The 18,188-nt window shown below is 39.1% G+C and overlaps 1 protein-coding gene across 1 annotated transcript in view; it reads right to left on the bottom strand.

The window, feature by feature from the left end:
• The window catches only part of RTCA (RNA 3'-terminal phosphate cyclase), a 145,137-nt gene that overhangs the window by 119,077 nt on the left and 7,872 nt on the right, over positions 1-18,188 (bottom strand). Inside the window, exons 4-5 of the mRNA XM_078644535.1 lie at positions 10,975-11,118; positions 7,875-7,998 (exon numbers count right to left, since the gene is read on the bottom strand). Of these exons, the coding sequence (XP_078500661.1) occupies positions 7,875-7,998; positions 10,975-11,118 (268 nt within the window). The remainder of the gene's footprint in view (positions 1-7,874; positions 7,999-10,974; positions 11,119-18,188) is intronic.

Below are 18,188 nucleotides of genomic sequence, written 5' to 3'. Positions count from 1 at the left end.
AAAATTCCTAAACAGAGAAAGATCAACTCAAATCTTCAGTTCACTGTATGATCGCAACATCACAACAAACAGCACAAACACATGAGGAATGAGAAACCATAGATATCACTAGAAGTAAATTGAACATCCAAACCTGCAATGGGACAAGCTATGTAAGAACTTTTTATTTTCAGAAAATATTCACCTCAAGTTAAGGTGCATATATGCATCATACTTTATAAACAAACATGGCATTGTTACTTTGCGAAAACCAGGTGCTTTACTGTCCCATAATGCACAGTGTCATCTACAGGGGCCTTCCAATGAATGAAGCCACAAAACACCTTGAAACCCCAGCAGACGTCACGAAACAAAGCAACAGCCTGAAATGCATATTACTATTGAAGGTTAAATATACAGGACTGGGTGAATAGACCTGTGTTTACCCCTCTATACTGGATGGGCCTTTATAGCTATTCATTCTGATAGAAATATCCGACTAAGAATCTAACCACCAATTAACAACTATTGTGCTACACTGCCAGGAAGAACAGAGGGGGGTTTCTACATTTTTGATGGGCAAAACATATTACATACTGACATTCTTTTACAATTGAGGGATCTCTGACATTCATAAAGACAAGAACAATACAACAAAATAATCCCCAACATCAGAGGAGGGTAAACTAGGATAATACGAAAAAGGTTGTACCATTTAAGGCATCAGTACTGGATTTAGCCATTGCAGTTATGTCTTATTAAAGAGTGGGTGATCTTTAGGTTGTGGCTCTGCAAATCTTAGTGACTAGATTCAAGTAAAGTCTGTTGAAGGGGCTGAGAACCCACTTCAAAGAATAATTCCAAGCCTTGTTGGGGTGAACCTAAAAGGTCAATAAATAAACCTGTGCTTAACTCTCTGGTAGCTTGGCGCAAAGCAGTCAATGTCCGTCCTGTATTTGCAATATGCAGTCAGTACTAAACTGAAAACCCCAAAATCTGAAACCAAGTTAGGAAAATAGAGAATATTTAAATAAATAATAACGACAAATTAATTCAGCAGAACCGTAGTTTGAGTTTTTAAAGTTTAGGGAGAAAATAGCACCAACTTTAAGTATCTCATCACACCGAACAAGGACAATGTAACAAGTTCATGCCAACCGCGATGGAGTTCAGTCTGGACACAGGCACAGGTTCGCCTCTTTGGAATTTTACCTTCCGACTTTGATGCGATAACGGTGCGGCTCTGCATCGTACCGCATCCTACTGTGTTGGGTCCAGTGAGGCTTTCGGTCAAGACCTGCACCTCTCTGTCATACTATGATGAGAAGCTGTGTGGTGCAGCTCTGCGCTGGATCTGGTAAGGCTTCCAGTCGAAAGCTGCACAGCACAGCTCTGTGACACTAAGCACTGCTCAGCATTGGGTCCGGAGAAGCCTTCAGTTAGAAGCTGTGAAGCTCTGCATCGGTTTCGGTGAAACCTTCAGCGAGGCAATGAAAGGTACACCCCGACTCCAGCCAAGGGCCCAGAACCTTGAAGACCGAGTTTGAGGGTCAGGACTCCCTCCCAAAGAGGTCAGCAGAAGGGGAAGAGGGCAGGTCCAGCTGAGTCTGGCCAGCTGGAAAGTAATAAAGGCCTCTGGAAGTTTGCTGCCTTCCTGTAGCTCAAGAGGAGATCAGCCAACTGGCCTCTGGAGTCACTTCTGGGGTCCTGGGTTCAAGGAAAGCAGGTCTGGACTCCCTTCTGGCTTCCGACAGCAGGACAGTCCTTCTGTGTCTTCACAGGTTCAGGAGTATTATGATTTGAGGTTCTGTGATGCTACTTTTTGCCCTGTGCCAGCCTGTGGGTGGGGAAAGGGAACACTTCCTTTTCCTAACCCTAAACTGGTTCTAGTCAGTTCTTTCATCTCTCCTGGGATTGGCGGCAGCCGGCTAGTAAAACAAAGGGCAGGCAGGTCCAGGTGTGAGATGCATCTGCCAGTGATGGGGTAGGCTTATTCTGAAGTAAGGAACGGCTAGTTACAGCCCCCAGGCTACCCTATGTAATGTAACCAGACCGGGGTACAGCCCCTCCCCAGCCATCCTGTCAGGATGACCCACTACCCTCTACACCCAGGTCCTTTGTCCACAGTGGTTCTAATACACATTTCCCAGTGGGGAGCCATCATCATTCAGGAGACCTTAGACACTGACAGAAAGGCACATTTGGCTTAGGCAGAAAAAATGTAAACTATCTAAAAGTGGCATTTCCAAAGTAGTAATTTAGAATCCGAATTTACCATTAAAAAGTGTATTAAATTGTGATTAAAATGTGGAGTGGAAGACATATTATTTTAGCTGTTCCCAAATTGAATTCAGCACTTATTAAATAGAATATGGTAAACCAGTGTTCGTCTATGGGGTGCCAGCCTCGAAACTGTGAAAAACACCTTTGGAGATGTTTCTACTGTCAGGATAAATAAAAGATTAAATATACATGTCCTAATTTTAATACTCGTACCCTGCCTTATAAGCCTTTATTGTCGACCTTAGTGATGACTTGTAAGTATGAATAATGAAGATTTATGCTTGGCCAAGTTTTATTTGCAGCCCTGAGATTTTTTAGGGAGCTACTTTGGTGGGTGGCACACTGGGTGCTGCCGTCCACTAGTATCATTTAATTTACATGCCCTTGGTACATAGAGTACCATATCCTAAGAACGTATACGTACATTAAATGTGCCAATCCGATGGATGATAATTTTACCATGTTCAAAGGAAAAAGCACAAGCACTTTATCTCTGCTTGACAGGGGTAAATTGCAGGGTCCTATTGCCAAAAAAAATAGGTTCAGCTACAGACGTTAAACATTACACAGAAGGGAATACCTCACAAAAGAAGATTATTTAAAACACTAGGATATTTGTGGTAGGTAAAGTAGTACGTACTTTCTTCCTAGTGGAACAGACCCAAAAACATGTTCTTAGTGAAACTTTGAAGGCATATTCAGAAATTAAAGACAAGTTAAGTATTCAGAAAGGGAAATTTACTAATAGAATTAAGATCACACCTGTCACCGCATTAAAAGAAAGAACAGCTGATTTGGCACATGGGGGTCATTTGGGTACAAGTCTAACCAAGATTAGTGTTAGAAACTAAGGGGCCGATTAGGATGGCGGACGGACTTGCGTCCGTCCGCCACCCCTGAGTAGGAGGGACCGTCCGCATGGGCAGCGGCGGTCCCTCCATGGCAATTAGGATGTGACCGCCACCCTGGCGGTCACATCCTGTATGTTTTACATTGCGGCGGGTGCTGCTTGAAGCAGCATCCGCCGCAATGTAAAAAACGAAAGCAGTGCATTTGCATGCACAAAGCGGCAGGCACCGCGCGGTGCCTGCCGCTTCGTGCACGCCAAGGCAGGGGGGTACCATAGGTACCCCCCATGTGCACCCCCCACGCAACCATCACCCAGGGGGCCCGCAACGGGCCCCCAAAGTGAATGTCCGTATGCTTTTCCACGGCGGAAAAGCCGCCGCGGAAAAGCATTACTTTCCCTACATCCTAATATGGCTGGCGGTGTCTGATAGACACCGCCAGCCATGTTAGTGCTTTTCCGCCGTGGTCGCCTTCCGACCGCGGCGGAAAAGCGGCGGACAGATTGTGAGACCCACCAGCCATCCTAATTTGGCGGTGGGTCTTTCAGGCCTCCTCGGCGGATTTCCCGCATACTACGGGCCGGCGGTGGCTTCCGCCGGCCCGGAGTATGCAGAAAATCCGCCATCATAATGACCCCCTAAGTGTTGGCCAGGGCTTGAGTCTATGATAGATCACAACGTGTATGATTTTGCTTGCTGTGCAGCCAGTGATAAGGTTAAGTTTACCAGCAAACCACTGTTACATTCAGTGGAGATATCAGGTTTGGTGTACTTTCCCAAGACATTATTGGACCAATGGAAGGTTTAGGCATTGAAGGAAGATTTGTGTTAGTCGTATTTGACTGCCACAAAATGGCTTGCAGGAAAATCAGGAAACACCACAAGTTCGGGTTGGATTTTTTAAGGACTCAATTTTGGAAGAAGGTGCACCTCAAATTTTAATAACACATAATGGGATACAGTTTCCCTCGTATCGAAAATTCTATTCATAAATTTAAGTTAAACACTACAGGACCGCTGTATATTGCCGTAGGGCCAACTGCTTGGTCAAAAGAATGAATCATATGATGGAGTGCTTACCATTAACGCTGAATGGTATTCTTGGTTACCTGGCTTAATAAGACATGCTGTGGGCTTACTCTACCACTCTGCGTTTGGTTACTGTGGTTTCCCACCTTTAGGTCTTTGAAAGTGAGGCAACCAGGTGTGAATCGGGCACCTTCCTGGTTAGGTTTAAACAAAACAGTAGAAATTGATACAGAGAATAATATAAATACAATACTTATTCACTAGAATAGATACAAGTCTCACTGTGATAACAAACAGGGAATAAAAGACCGAAACTGGAATGGGGGGGATCTAGTGCAAGTCAAAAAACAGAAACTCAAGACAATAAGGCATACATTTTTTATTCTGAAGAATGTCTGAGCGATTGCAAAACCGTTCCTCTTGACAACGGTCAAACTTGTATCATGGGTAGAATTTGCACTGCTTCAAAGGGGAAACCCTTGGTTGAAGAGAGTAGTGGGAAAAAAGGCGCAACCACCATTTTAGCAAATCGATTTGGTTTAATGACTAAATTATACATCTTTCATTGTTTAGTGTGTTTGGGGTAATTTGACATGTTGTAACTATACTAAAGTATTTTGCATGTTGGCCCCTGTTCCTTCTACTATTTTGTGATTTCCAGTTGCCTTTTTCTTTTTTAACCCCCATTGAGGTAAATGTGTTGTACTGTGAGCAGTTTGGAATTGGATAACATTCCCTAATCTTCTTTTGTTATCCCTCTATACCCTTCATTTCTTCTTTCACCTGCTCATTTCAACCACCCACTCCACTTTACATGAAATAATTTACCAGGGCTCCATCAAAAAGACATAATAAAACCTCCAATCCTTACTATGAAGCATGTTTATTGTTGCTGGCTAACTGAAACATTGTACATGGGCCTTAGGCCCTTTCTTAAAACTACATAGACATAAAATGATATTCAGTGATTGTTTACAACTTATCGTATGAAGTGTTTTTATTACAATAGATACATTCTATGAGACTAAATATTTACTTTCTGCAAGGGAGCCAGAATGATTAGGGGACTTTTGGGGGGCAACGGGAATATATACTGTGAAAGAAAATCTTATAAAAATTGTTCTCAGGATTTCTTTTTATATTTTCACACAAATATTGAACATTTCAAAACAAATGTTTCCAAAGACACTGGTGTCAAGGGCCACTTTAAAAGAAGGTTTAAGACCTCAGGCTTGAGCAAAACTCAAACCTCCTAGACATCGTTTCAAGTGACCTTGAGAATCTGTTCTTGAAACAATCTTTCTGCTGTGGAGATCAGATACAAGAAAAAGGTATGATTTTAAAAAAGTCTGATTTTTGGGTGAAAGGAAGACTGAGTTTATAAAGACACAAGTAGGAACACGAATCTTGAATCTCAATCACAATCTCTTACTGTTGAAGTTATAGCCATTGGAAAGCTACCTTGCATGGCAAGTGCTGTAGAAAGGGTGGCTTACCAATTCTAGCAGCACAAACTGAAAAAGACGCTGCATAACTCCGGCATTCAGTTTTTTTGCAAGCAGCTGTCTTCAACATCAGTCAAGGGTGCTTTGGTGTAATGAGAGGGCTCCAATGCATAGGTCTGTTTGGTTATCCTTCAGACACCAACTGGCCCCTTCTTAAAAGAGCTGAACATCTCAGCAATTCCAGCAGGGAAACGTGCAAAATATGTTGAATCAGTGTGACTTTCAATCTGAATGCTGCTGGAGGCTGTCTGCAACCTATGGCAACAATTAGTTGTAATGTAAGGACAGGTTTTGCTGGTTACGGTTATTCCCCACCTTCTCGTCAGGCCTCAGCATCTCCAACATGGCAGAAAGGCTTGGTGCACCTCATAAGCCCTAGACTACACCATTCTAGATGCTTTTTGACACATTTGATGTCACTTTTTTTAATGATAGATGGTAATGCAAGGTTCTTGCCCAGCACGCTGGCTTTTACGATCTGTCATGGATGCCCCACAGTAACAAATTTACTCTGCTATAGTAACATCTAACAATTTGTGGGTGTTTCTTATTCTGCCAGAATTGTAAGCAATTGTACTGCAAGTTTTTAAAAAGAAAATGAGCAGTAAAGATTCTCCAGCATGTGCAGCCACCATGTGAGTGACACTGTAATAACCGATCCTGACGAATTTTTACTTCATGGATGTTACCAACCTTGAATTTTAAACATAACAACTCTATGTTGACATTTTGCTCTACTTTTACAACTATGCTAATCCTCTTACCAACCATTCCATCAGCTGCAGGATCTATTATATTACCACTTCTCTATTATTTGACAATTGAATACAACAATACCTCATTGTTTATTATGAGCTGAAAAGCCTTAAAAAAGTATTTTTGATGACACAAGTGTCAGCTGCAGCTGACATCTAAGAAACCCAAAATCTATTGAATGACTAAATCAATCAGTGGAGAATCTTTATTCCTGATATATTTGTTAAAAACAAGAAGTACAACTGCTTACAATACATATGCTATTGTTCTGTTAGTATACTATCACTACTGACTTGACAATCTGTACATTTTTACGAATTGTACTACTATATTAGACATTTGCTTCTTATTGTTTGAAGTGATGTACCTCTCATTACTCTAATAGCACTTTTAGGGTAGCAACGTGTAGTTTGATATAGCTCCCACTTACCTGCTGTGCTTTTTATTTTTGTGGATACATACATAGCCCAAACAATGGTGATGTGTGGTTAATATTAACCACTATTCCCACTGTAGTTAGATGGCTAATGATTGCTCAGGTGAGTAAGATTTTAAGATTTTCTATTTGAGACTGCTCTCTCACAGATATCATTGGTGGGGAGTAAGCTTCCAATGGCATAATGCTTGCATCTAGTCTACCATAGACTTTCAATTTTTTCTTTTACTGAAGAAAATGACATTCTATTTAGGACACAGATGCGAGAATGAGTCAATCCTTCGATTATAAAGAAGATTGCAAAGGGTAGAAGTTGTTACTAATTAGAGAATAACTTGCATTGTTGTTATCATTGCTTACGTTTGGTTTCTAGCCAAGTATTAATTGATTATATTGTTGTTTTTGTTTGTGTGAGACATTAGTCGTCTAATTTTAAAAGTTTAAGTTGCTCTAGGTGCTTTGAATAAATAAATATGGGTATAGCTAAACACATTAAGGTGGGTGATTTATTGGCTATCCGTGACAAAAGAGATAGTGCTACGATGGAACAAATGGTCTTACGTAAGAGAGCACTATATCATTGGTGGTTTAAAGGCATATGATTTGCAGTTCAGTTACTGACCTGTCCTTTCTTGCTGCTGCTCTCAGTTGTAAAGGAAGATAAAAACACAATGCAAGCCTTTGTATCATTAATAGAAACCAGAATTCCATACACAATTGCTAGGAAAACCTACATTACCCAATCAATAACTCAAAACACTATGAACATAAACACCAGATCTGAAACGCATTTAAAAAAAAATTATATTACATTTTATAGTGCCTGAAGAGGCCATGCTCCATTGAATTTATGCACCCAAAACTGCAGCAATTAAATGGACCTCCCTATGAAAAATAATGCTAACAATTACATCTGTCATTGTCAAAGTAGACAGGCACTTCTCTGCTATCTTCAAGTAATCCCCAGGGGATAATTACTGAGATAAGATACACAAATACACTGGTCCTTAAAGTTCAGAACACAAAATAATTTTTTACCGTCACTGTGTAATCAATCTGTGGCGCCATCTCAGCATTGGTCCCACCTTTCAAATAGAGTTCTGTTGGAGAAGCAGCAAACAGTACACAGGGCAAGGATACCTGCATGAGAAGGCAGACACTCCTGAAAATGGAGTAAAAACAGTTCTGTTCAAATCTTTTTTTATGCCATAGGGAGAGTACAATTCTAGAATAAATGAAATTAACATCATATCACTTCTGGCATGGATAATACACACATACCGGTTTCTTTCATTACCACTGGGCATTAGAATAAAAAGATCAGCACACCTTATATACAGCAATAATCGCTTAACATAGGGCACTGTCGCTGGCAGTCTTATGTACATACAGCTCCAGATGTTAATGTTTTCGGATCTTCTAGTATGACACCTGCAGAAAGGTCTGAGGTCACCTGCAATGATTATGGGGGCTTCATGTGACAGACAGTCTAAAATTATATCTAGATTGTCAAACCATTAATTAGGATGAGGACAACAATGTGGGCATTTAAAAGAAAATGGTTTTACATAGCATGGCATATATTTGTGGAAGAATGTCCTAAGTGGAAAAGCAGATTAGGTGGGAGCAAAAATTACCCGTGGGAGCAAAATTACAACTATTAAACACTGCATCTATCTATCCCAGAAATCAAATTTCACAAACTCAACTAGGATTGCAATCATAATAGCTCCCTTCATCCCTCACCATACTGGAAAGAAGGATTCAAAAACAGTTATTCCCTGGGCCATCCAGTGAAAGTTGTCACAATGCATCTGAAAATACCAGATGACCTGAAACAAAGCAACATTCTAGAATGACAATTGTGATTGTGGAGATTCAGGACTCGGTAAAGAGAACGTATTCTAACTCTCTACACTGGATATCCTTGCTACACCACTTAACACCCGATATCTTCTACAAATCACTGCTTCCGCCAAGCTTTCTACATATGCTGACAACGCTTTTCCGGGTATTTTGATTACATCATGTACCTAAGACACAGTGACCATTTTCCAAAATATAATTTATTCCTCTCTACCAGAAACTGTGTTTCTCTCTCTGCCTTCAAAGCTGGTCAAATCTCTCCTCACCTAACCTTGACACTACTGAGATCCCATAACCTAAAACTGGTCTTCAGGTTTCTCTTCCTGGCAAAAAATAAGTAAAAAGGCGCTTTCCCTTCCACTTCTCTCACACATTTCAGATAATAACTGTTAAAAGCATAGAAACCACAACCCTAGTCCTGTCAAGAGAAATGTGGATGAATTGAGTTCAGAAGGCATGTTGTACTGTATTGCATTAAAAAGAAAAATCAATAAAGCATTTTTTGGGGAAAAAAAGAATTTCAGCCCTCTACATACACAACAATATTGTAAAAATTCTCCATGAGAGGGAATACAGAATTATAGTGCTACTAGACCTTTCATCAGTATTTTACAAAGTAAGCACAAGACATTAATTAACATTCTTTCATCCACAACGGGGACTGACAGACAAAGTCTGAAGTGGCTATTCAACTTTATACCATGTACAGGGCTCGAAAATTCCACTCGACCGCTCGCATAGTCGAGCTAAATTTAACAAGATCGAGCTGTTTTTAGGTCCTACTCGCCCTTTCTGGCGAGTAGGAAAACAAACCAACTTTTGTCCTCTGTCTGTGAAAACGGAGCAAATGTGACAAGATAACAAGATTTAAAGGCATTTTTATTGCTCACAAAGTTAAAGAGCAATAAAGATGCCTTTAAATCTTGTTATCTTGTCACATTTGCTCCGCTTTCAGAGATGGAGGTCAAGTAGGTTGCAGTTAGGTCGAGAACATTTTTTAAAGGTACTAGTACTGCAGGACTAGTACTATTTTGGGGATTTTTCGAGCCCTGATGTAGTTACCTGTTTTTCAACATGTTCTCTGTCAACTCTCCCTCCCCAAGAACTACATGCATTGTACCACAAAGCTCAATCCTCACATCCACTCTTTTAAAACTCCACCTGGAGCATTTACGATCAATGATATCAGATAAACCTTGGTCATACATCAATACAGAGATAACACAAAATCACAAATACCTCAGACATTTCAGGTTTTCAAAATATTCATAAGAAAATGGCAAATGTAATATCCTTCTCCTTGAAAGCAAATTCAACCTAAACGCAAGTCCTCCTCCTTTACTCTTAAGACTCTCCCTCCATTAAAAAATGGAAACATTCTCAAAATTGGACATTGCACTATCCTAGTTTCCAAATACGTTGGTTACATCACCGGGCAAATATTAACAATGAATCAGTAGACCTCCAAAATAAACAAAACCACGCACTTCCAGCTTCTTCTACTAAGGTAACAATAATCCTCCATCCTGCCTGTAGAACTGCTGTAAAAGCACTGGTCGTTTCCCATCTAAATTGACATATTTCAGTATTACTTAGCCCACCTAATTCGAATGTATAAAGGTTATCCTTAACACAGCTGACTGCCTTATCAAAGATGGTACAAAATCTGATTATATAACACACATTCTGATAGACCTCCACTGCCTACCGCTATAAGATCGAATCCACTTCAAAATGAAATGTGGCATTCACAAAGATCTCCATCTTTAAACGAGCGAACCGTTCCCTTGTCAAGCACCCAGAATCTGGAACCACTTACTCAACGATCCAAGAGCCAATCCCAACATGCTGCCCTTCTGGAAATATTTAGACGCATCCACTCAAATGTACCTCGTGTACGTTTCGGATCAACCCTGACTTCTCTTCAGGTTACTTCTTTTTGTATTGGACTTGTTTTATGTGAAGAGCTCTATTGGCCTTGTGAATTCCAATAAACTGTTGTTCTTTTATGTGAGGTACTTGTTTGCCGGTGTGTATCGGCCCATGCCACAAAAGTACCATAAATATATATTTTCTAATGACTGAAATGGACACCTAATGGACCTGCTGTGCCAATCTCTCATATTTTAGGAAATCACCTCCATATCGGGACAACCACACTTTTAATCGAGAAAAGAGCCAAACACTAGCCGTATGAGTAACAGAGTCTAAAATGATGGCATAGAACAAAGGCGCTAGATAGTCAGCATATGTTGTATTCTTATTAACTTACCCCGCCGTTTTTGTATCTGCTGTGAGGACTCCCCCTTTGATCTTTCCGGGTGTGAAAATAACTTCAGTTGACCCAATTTCACCTCTTTCCAGTTGACCTTCACACAAATCACGTATTATCTCCAGCCCGGACAGATGCTGAGGCCTGTCAAATGGAATACATTAGCAGGTGCACATTAGGGAGGGTTGGTTGAATGAAAACAAAAAATTAAATGACCGATGGGATGATTGTTGTCTCAGTGACAATTTTCAAAAACATGTAATTAGAAATAGTAGAAGAAAAAGTTAGTGTTTGCCAAACCTCACAGATCATCTATCCATGTGTTTTACAACCTCTTCTGTCATCACTTCAGTTTCTCAATGGTCTACAATATCCCACTCATGTGAAGAAATAACTTGGGTCCTAATTTAAAGTTTGGCGGATGGGATATTCCATCACAACAATGATAGATTATGTTTGCTGTATTGCAAATGACATAGGATATAATACAGTGGACAGAATATCTGTCACATTTGTGATGGTGTATGCCATCCAACCAACTCACAATCAGGCACCTAGTCTATAAAACCATACCTAGGTTTCCCTTCCTCTTTAGCCCTAATGCACAGATTCCTAGTTTTGCATCTTTCTGTGTTCAAATAAGATCTCTTTTTCACCTGTACTGTAATATATATCACACACACAAGACCTTATATTCATATTCTCAACCTCTCAGCCATATATATCCTGCAGAAAGTACATCACCCGATGCATCTTACTACATGTACATAAGAACAGCTTCGTGACTCGTACGTTCAGGTACGCAGCTCATTAATTTTTCAATGTTCACCTGTTCTCCTCTGCACTCCTAGTTTGTATCACTTTACTAAAAGATTTACAATATTATTCTACTATGTGTGTTAAATCAGTCTTCGAGGAAGGGGATACAAATATAAACCAGAAAAGTGTGCAAATTAGATCAATGTATAATATTTTCTAACTGGCTCTGTTTATTCACTTTCATCTATTTGGTTCATATTATTCAAAACAAATGCTCAAGACATGACATGACATGACAATGAACAACTTCCTGCACAGTACAATTTATTCTGCAAGAAGCTACAATATGTTCAGTGCTCACTACTGACAAATGCATGTGAACTAAAAGTTAGAAGTTTCAATCTTGTCTTTCCATCTCAGCCTTTCATTCTTACAAGGATAATACAAAAGCACCATTAATTACAGTGGGTATTAACAGCTGTCATTTACATAACTATGAAGTGATATTACAGTGGGAGTGGACACTATGCTGAAACACGTTTTTACAACGTTTAATTCTCTCAATCCTATTCTAGCCTCAGCTGCTTTCAAGACTTCATACAGCGTTGCGGTCTTTAGTATGCTGCCTCTTGTTTCTGTAGTTCCACCAACCGATGACTGGAAGCACTGTTCATTACAATAGGATACTCTTGATCTGCAAAAAAGCATCAAACATTGCTTTTGGATTTTCAATGTCTGTCTTGAAGCTTTTCTCTCTCTATTTCTCCATTGAGTAATATAATTCTTGCAAATATCCGGAAAAACAAACTGAAAATATTGTGGGCCTTCAAATTCCCCATTCATGAAACTGTTGAATTACGCTTTTTACACCATCTAATCCAAAAGGCAGAGATTTTCCACACACATTTTTGTGGAATGTATCTTCTGCAAAAATTGCAGGATTCTTTTCGGCAAAATTGATATTCTATGAAGAAAGACTAAGCACATGCTAATTTTATGCTACTGTGCAAAAAAATTGTTCTGTTTGAAAAAAAACAAAGCAAATTTATAATTGTAGTTTGCTGATAAACTGAGGGAAAAAAGTAATTATTGAAATCAAATAATATTTATGCTGAAATGTACACTGCAACTGATGTATTGAAACGATAAATAATTTGCAGAAACAAAAGACAATCTAATAATCAAACATTTCTTTTTTATTTCTGCACTCTAGTTCTGCTAGTTTTTTCTCATATACATATATAGCCGGATACAGAATTAAAGCTCTAACTGAACCCCTCGAGTGTAGGAGTTAAACTGCTGGTGAGAACAGCTTTAAAATCTTTCACTATTTTATAAAGCTAACTGAACGTGTTAGTATTGATGATGTTTTTCGGTGTTCCTGCAAATTGTGTTAATAATAGTAGAAAATCTAAAACACACTTTTTCATTTTATAAATTACTCATGAACAATTTGCCCAATTCATAGAGAATATTTTAGACAGTGAAGAGTACTGTATGAAAATGATAGTTTGGGAAAGAAGGGAATACGAGTGGGACTCCTTTACCAGTGGTAATTAACTATCTCGCTCAGTACCCGATCATAATGGTATGGGCAAACTGTAAAATAACGGATTACAAGCACTGAAAGTCAATAAATGCATGTGAACCATGATGTGGCAGCAGCTGTACATTAGCATTAATTATACAAACAATCTTCTAAAAAAAAATCAAATGTTCTTTGTTTTTCATGAAACTATATTCATGTACTGTGTAATCCATTGAAACCTGACTGCTGTATGGAAACATAGCTAAAGACGTGATAATTGTTGAATTTGAAATCAAAATAAGGTACAGAACAAGGCAGATGAAAAAGAAACTTCCTAGTGCTTACAAACAGAATGTGGCCAGTGAAAGAGTTCTACTTTAAGGTTTGGCTCAGGAGGAAATGTTTAGACTAATCTAATGTGAAGTGGGAGCATGTGGTGCTTAACAGCAAAACTTTTACCAGCTTCATCATTTACAATGGAAGCTTAGAGATAATGACTCGCAGGTAATGAAGCAACATACTTTAACAGGGAGGCAATGGGGTGGACTGTTGTATGAGTGGGCCTAAATGAGATAAGAGTTAAATTGCTACGTAAGGCAAGGTTTATTGGACACCAAAAGGTGCACCAAGGAAAGTGTAGGTGCTTATAGTACATATGCAAAATGAACCATTTCTGTTTAATGCCGTCCATACCCGTCCTGGCTCCATCCGTCCAATTATATGTAAAGGCTTCTACTCATTTGCCCTTCTGCAGTGAAGGAAAGGCAGTTGTGTGCTAACTATTTGGGTTCTGCAGCATGACATAGCAAAAGTGCCAGAGCCATGAAGCATAGCAACCTTGCAAAGTTTCAGAAACTTGCATAGATCAAGACAAAGGCAAGTGACTTTCCATTAGAGCCAAGGTCAACCCAGTAGATAATAAGTGCCTTACACTAGGCAAAAGTAACAGCCCCACAGTAAATACAGCAATTATGGTATATTTTAACCCCTGGAATAAAAGTATAGGAACCTACAAAGATTCTCTCAATCTTCCCTTTCAGATAACGCAAAGTGGGCTTCTCTGTGTAGCTGTAAAGCAGAGTACTGAACATTGATCACAACTCATCTTCATGAAGGCCATAGGGTCACTGCCTGACACTTACTTAGCAAACAATGCTCAGCAGACTTCTCTCCCCAAGCTGGCATCCATATTCAATGCTTTTTCCAGCCTGGTGAGGCAAGTAGCTCTAGGTCCGCAGTGAAACATTTTTGGGCAGTGAAGACTGCAGGACCAACAAAGGAATCAACAGAAAGCAGCTACTGCAGAGTCTCAAAGAAGAGTGGAGAAGTGCTGAGAACGCAGGCACTGAAGCCCTTCCCTACCTTTTACTACATCCAAAAGTAGAGTAGCTTAAAGCAAGGGGCAAACTGCAGATTGTATGACTAAATTATGCACCTGAGAGTGATTTAGCACGAGTTAAAGGGAATTTTAGGTATATGAACATAAGTTGCAAATGGTAACCAATAACTAACTTGTTTTTTTCATTGAGCGTTTACTGTCAAAATCTTTTAGTATCTTAGAACTATAAAGAATGGGTATCATTGTTATCTAAATTTATTGTATACATTTCATTGATTCCAAAAGCATGACACGCTGAGTGACACATTTGAGCTTGTCTTTTAAAGAGGCTAAAACAGCCAGTTTTAGTGTTTTTAAATCGGGCACACAAAATGATAGATGTTTTATATAAGCATTCTCCATGGTTGGGGATGTTCACACGGGATTTTGTTCCTCCTACTATAGTCTGCAGTCCAGAAATAGAAGATATAGTTGCATTTAACTTAGCATATGCTTTACAATCCAGCACAAAAATGTACCTGGCCATAACTAAGCCCAGTGTAAAATACCGGTTAAGCTGAAGTGGTGAACCAATGTACCGAGCATGAATACAATGGCATATAAAACATATATTTGACTGAGTTTTTGAGAATTTTGTGAAGCACACTGCTACCCAACCTGTACTTACTATAATCAACCATGTCTTAGCACTAGAAACTAAAGAAGCAACAGAGAGAAGATCAGAGTCTGAAGAGACAGGTCTTGAGTTGCTCCCAGAAGATATATATTCAGAAGTAGTGTGAAGCCTGAAAGGTGGTCATTTCTGAGCAGTGCAGTGGTGTAGGAACAGGCACACACTTATTGGTGTGTATGATGTTCACACATAGCACACAAAATGAGAAGAGTGCAACCTTTGAGGATGCAAGTAGAGCGTGTTAAATAACACATGTCTAAAGAAAAAGATGACCCTTGCAGAAAAGTGTATTATGCGCTAGGTACAGATATCTAAAAATAATCAGACTCTCTAGTACACTATTTAAAGAGGCAATGTGAGAAGTAATTGACGAGTGTATAATTCATAGAGTAGACAAGCCACAGCATTTGGAATGATTGGCAATCTTGCCAAAACATACCTTTTTTTTTTTAAATCAATGCAGAACTGCTGTGCTGCAAGCAGGAGATTAAAAAAACACTTGAAATACCATAATCTACCGATCCTCAGTTAGAAGGGTAAGGATTTCACAACTAGTTTTAAGAAGACTAAAGCAAGTAGAAGCTACTTTATTTACTTGCGGAAGGAACTGAATACTATTTCCAAGTTATGAACTTGGAGGTGGCACGTGGGGAAGGGAGGGCAAAGTTTAAAAGGCAGCCAGGTTCAACACCAGATCGAACATATCCTCTCAAAACTAACATGGCTTAGTATAAGTTTATTTTTAATCAGTTAACAAACACCAATGATTCCCTGAAATGTATGCACCCTTGAATACAGGCCCAGCCATGACAAACTGCCATATGAACTGGTATGAATTACAGGCATACCCACAGAGGATGAACCCAAAAGCTCTCATTAGTACAACCATATGAGAAACAGAGGCATTGAGGAGAGTGGGGATCAAATAAAACACTGTGGGACACCACAGGAGAGCATTCTAAAGGCAGGCAGGAAAAGTAGTGAGGAGCTGAGGCCTTTGCATTCCATGTCAGAAAAGATTGGAGCCAATTGAAAGAGGATGGTCTGATACCAATTTTGTGGGGTCAAACAACCTTGGATGATCAACATTGGCAAAAGCTGCTATGTGTTCCACACGAATAAAGCTGGGACATTGCTTTGACCAAGTTCATTTGTATGTCATCTAGAAAGGCAACCAAAACAGTTTCTATAACGTGGCAGGATCAGAAGTACGGCACTGACGCCTCAAATCATAAGGAGGGCTCATGTAAATTTGACAAATGCTGGGTCCTAATCTATTCCCGGGTTTTAGCTTGAAAGGTAAGACATGAGACAGAAAAAAATTAAATCACTAAGGGATCAGCATTAGCCTACATAAGTAATGGGAAAACAATGGCCTTTTTATAAGTATTGGAGCATTGGCACATCTAAAATATAATTGTGACAAAATGTCAAGGCCACAATTGATGGGCTTTACACAACTGAAGAGGCAGACATGACTCGAGCAGAAAAACAAAATTAATTGTGGATAAAAGAGTTGTAACCTTTTGCATGGCCATGAGATGAAAGCTTTCCCAAGTGAGGAGGATGGCCAAGAGTGAAACTGACTCTTGAAAGGAGAATATGGACAGATTGCATCAGAAAAAGAATGTGTTGGATAGTGTTTGTTGTGGCGGTACTAAGGGGTCGAATGGGATATTCTTAGTTTCACTGAAAACTGAGGAGCTTACTTCCTCAGAAATGTAAAAAACTGACTTATTGGCGATTGGTGCCAAACTGGTCTTTTGGTGCTAATAATCACTCCTATCGTGGAAATGGCATCCTTATTTATTTTAAATATAGAGCCAAAAGTAGGAGTAGCTCAAACTTCTGTCCCACTTAGATTCACATACATTTAAACACACACGGATATTACCTGAAGATATTGCTAGTTTTTTAATTGTTTGATATTGAAATGAAATAAAAATAAATAAAAATATGCTGATATATCTAATTGTGATACAAAGATTAAATGTGTTTAAATAAAGCTTAACAAAGACATGCAAATACAAATGTAAATGTAACAGTTATCACTACGCTATAAAACACTGAATCTCAAACCCTTGACAAATGTACAAAGATGTTGGAATTTCAGATTGCTTTACAAGCAACTACACAAACTATATTTACATAGGAATTCAAGAAAGATGGGGTTCCAATCAGCATTTCTATTTTCAAATGTGCAAAATTCCAACAAACAATAAACAGAAAACGCTATATAAGCGGACTATAGTGGAAATGCAGATGAAACATCATGATGAAGCTTGGACTAATTTAAGTGAGGCAATTAATTCAAACTACTCCAAACGATTTTGGTCCTTGATAAGTTATGGAATAGAGAGGCTATAAAATGTGACATGACTACTTTACACAAAAGTAGCTCTAGCAAGAACATTAAAAAAAGACTAAAGTACTAAAATAATGTTGTTACATTACTCCAATACAACACTACATATATCGCAAAAAGAAATCATGAGTCTGATAAAATATGTCGACCTTCATGTTCGGCAGGTCGCAGCAGCATGCCCAATGTTGCAGTAAAATTCAATCCTACTTTATGGAGTTCACTATCACTACAACCGTTTGCACGTGGGTTACAATCTGGACAGATTCCACCATCATGAAAGGCTCCCTTATCCTTCTGATTCAGTCAAAAGATTTTTTTAAATGATCCCAAAAAATATATAAACCAATAGCTCTTCAAGACTGTGATTGCAAAATATTTGCCAAATGTCTGCTGGATAAATTATCTGCATGGGTGGTCAAACATAAATTTATAAAATTATTTCAAAGAGGATTTCGATCAGGCTATTCACTATTTATAGAACTGCCCTCAAATTAACAACTAATTAAGTAATTTTTAAAAAAAACTCTCATTGTATGTCTGATACATTGAA

The sequence above is a fragment of the Lissotriton helveticus genome, chromosome 1_1 (genome assembly GCF_964261635.1).
Source record: "Lissotriton helveticus chromosome 1_1, aLisHel1.1, whole genome shotgun sequence".
In the NCBI taxonomy this organism is placed as follows: domain Eukaryota; kingdom Metazoa; phylum Chordata; class Amphibia; order Caudata; family Salamandridae; genus Lissotriton; species Lissotriton helveticus.
This window is presented reverse-complemented; position numbering and strand designations above follow the sequence as displayed.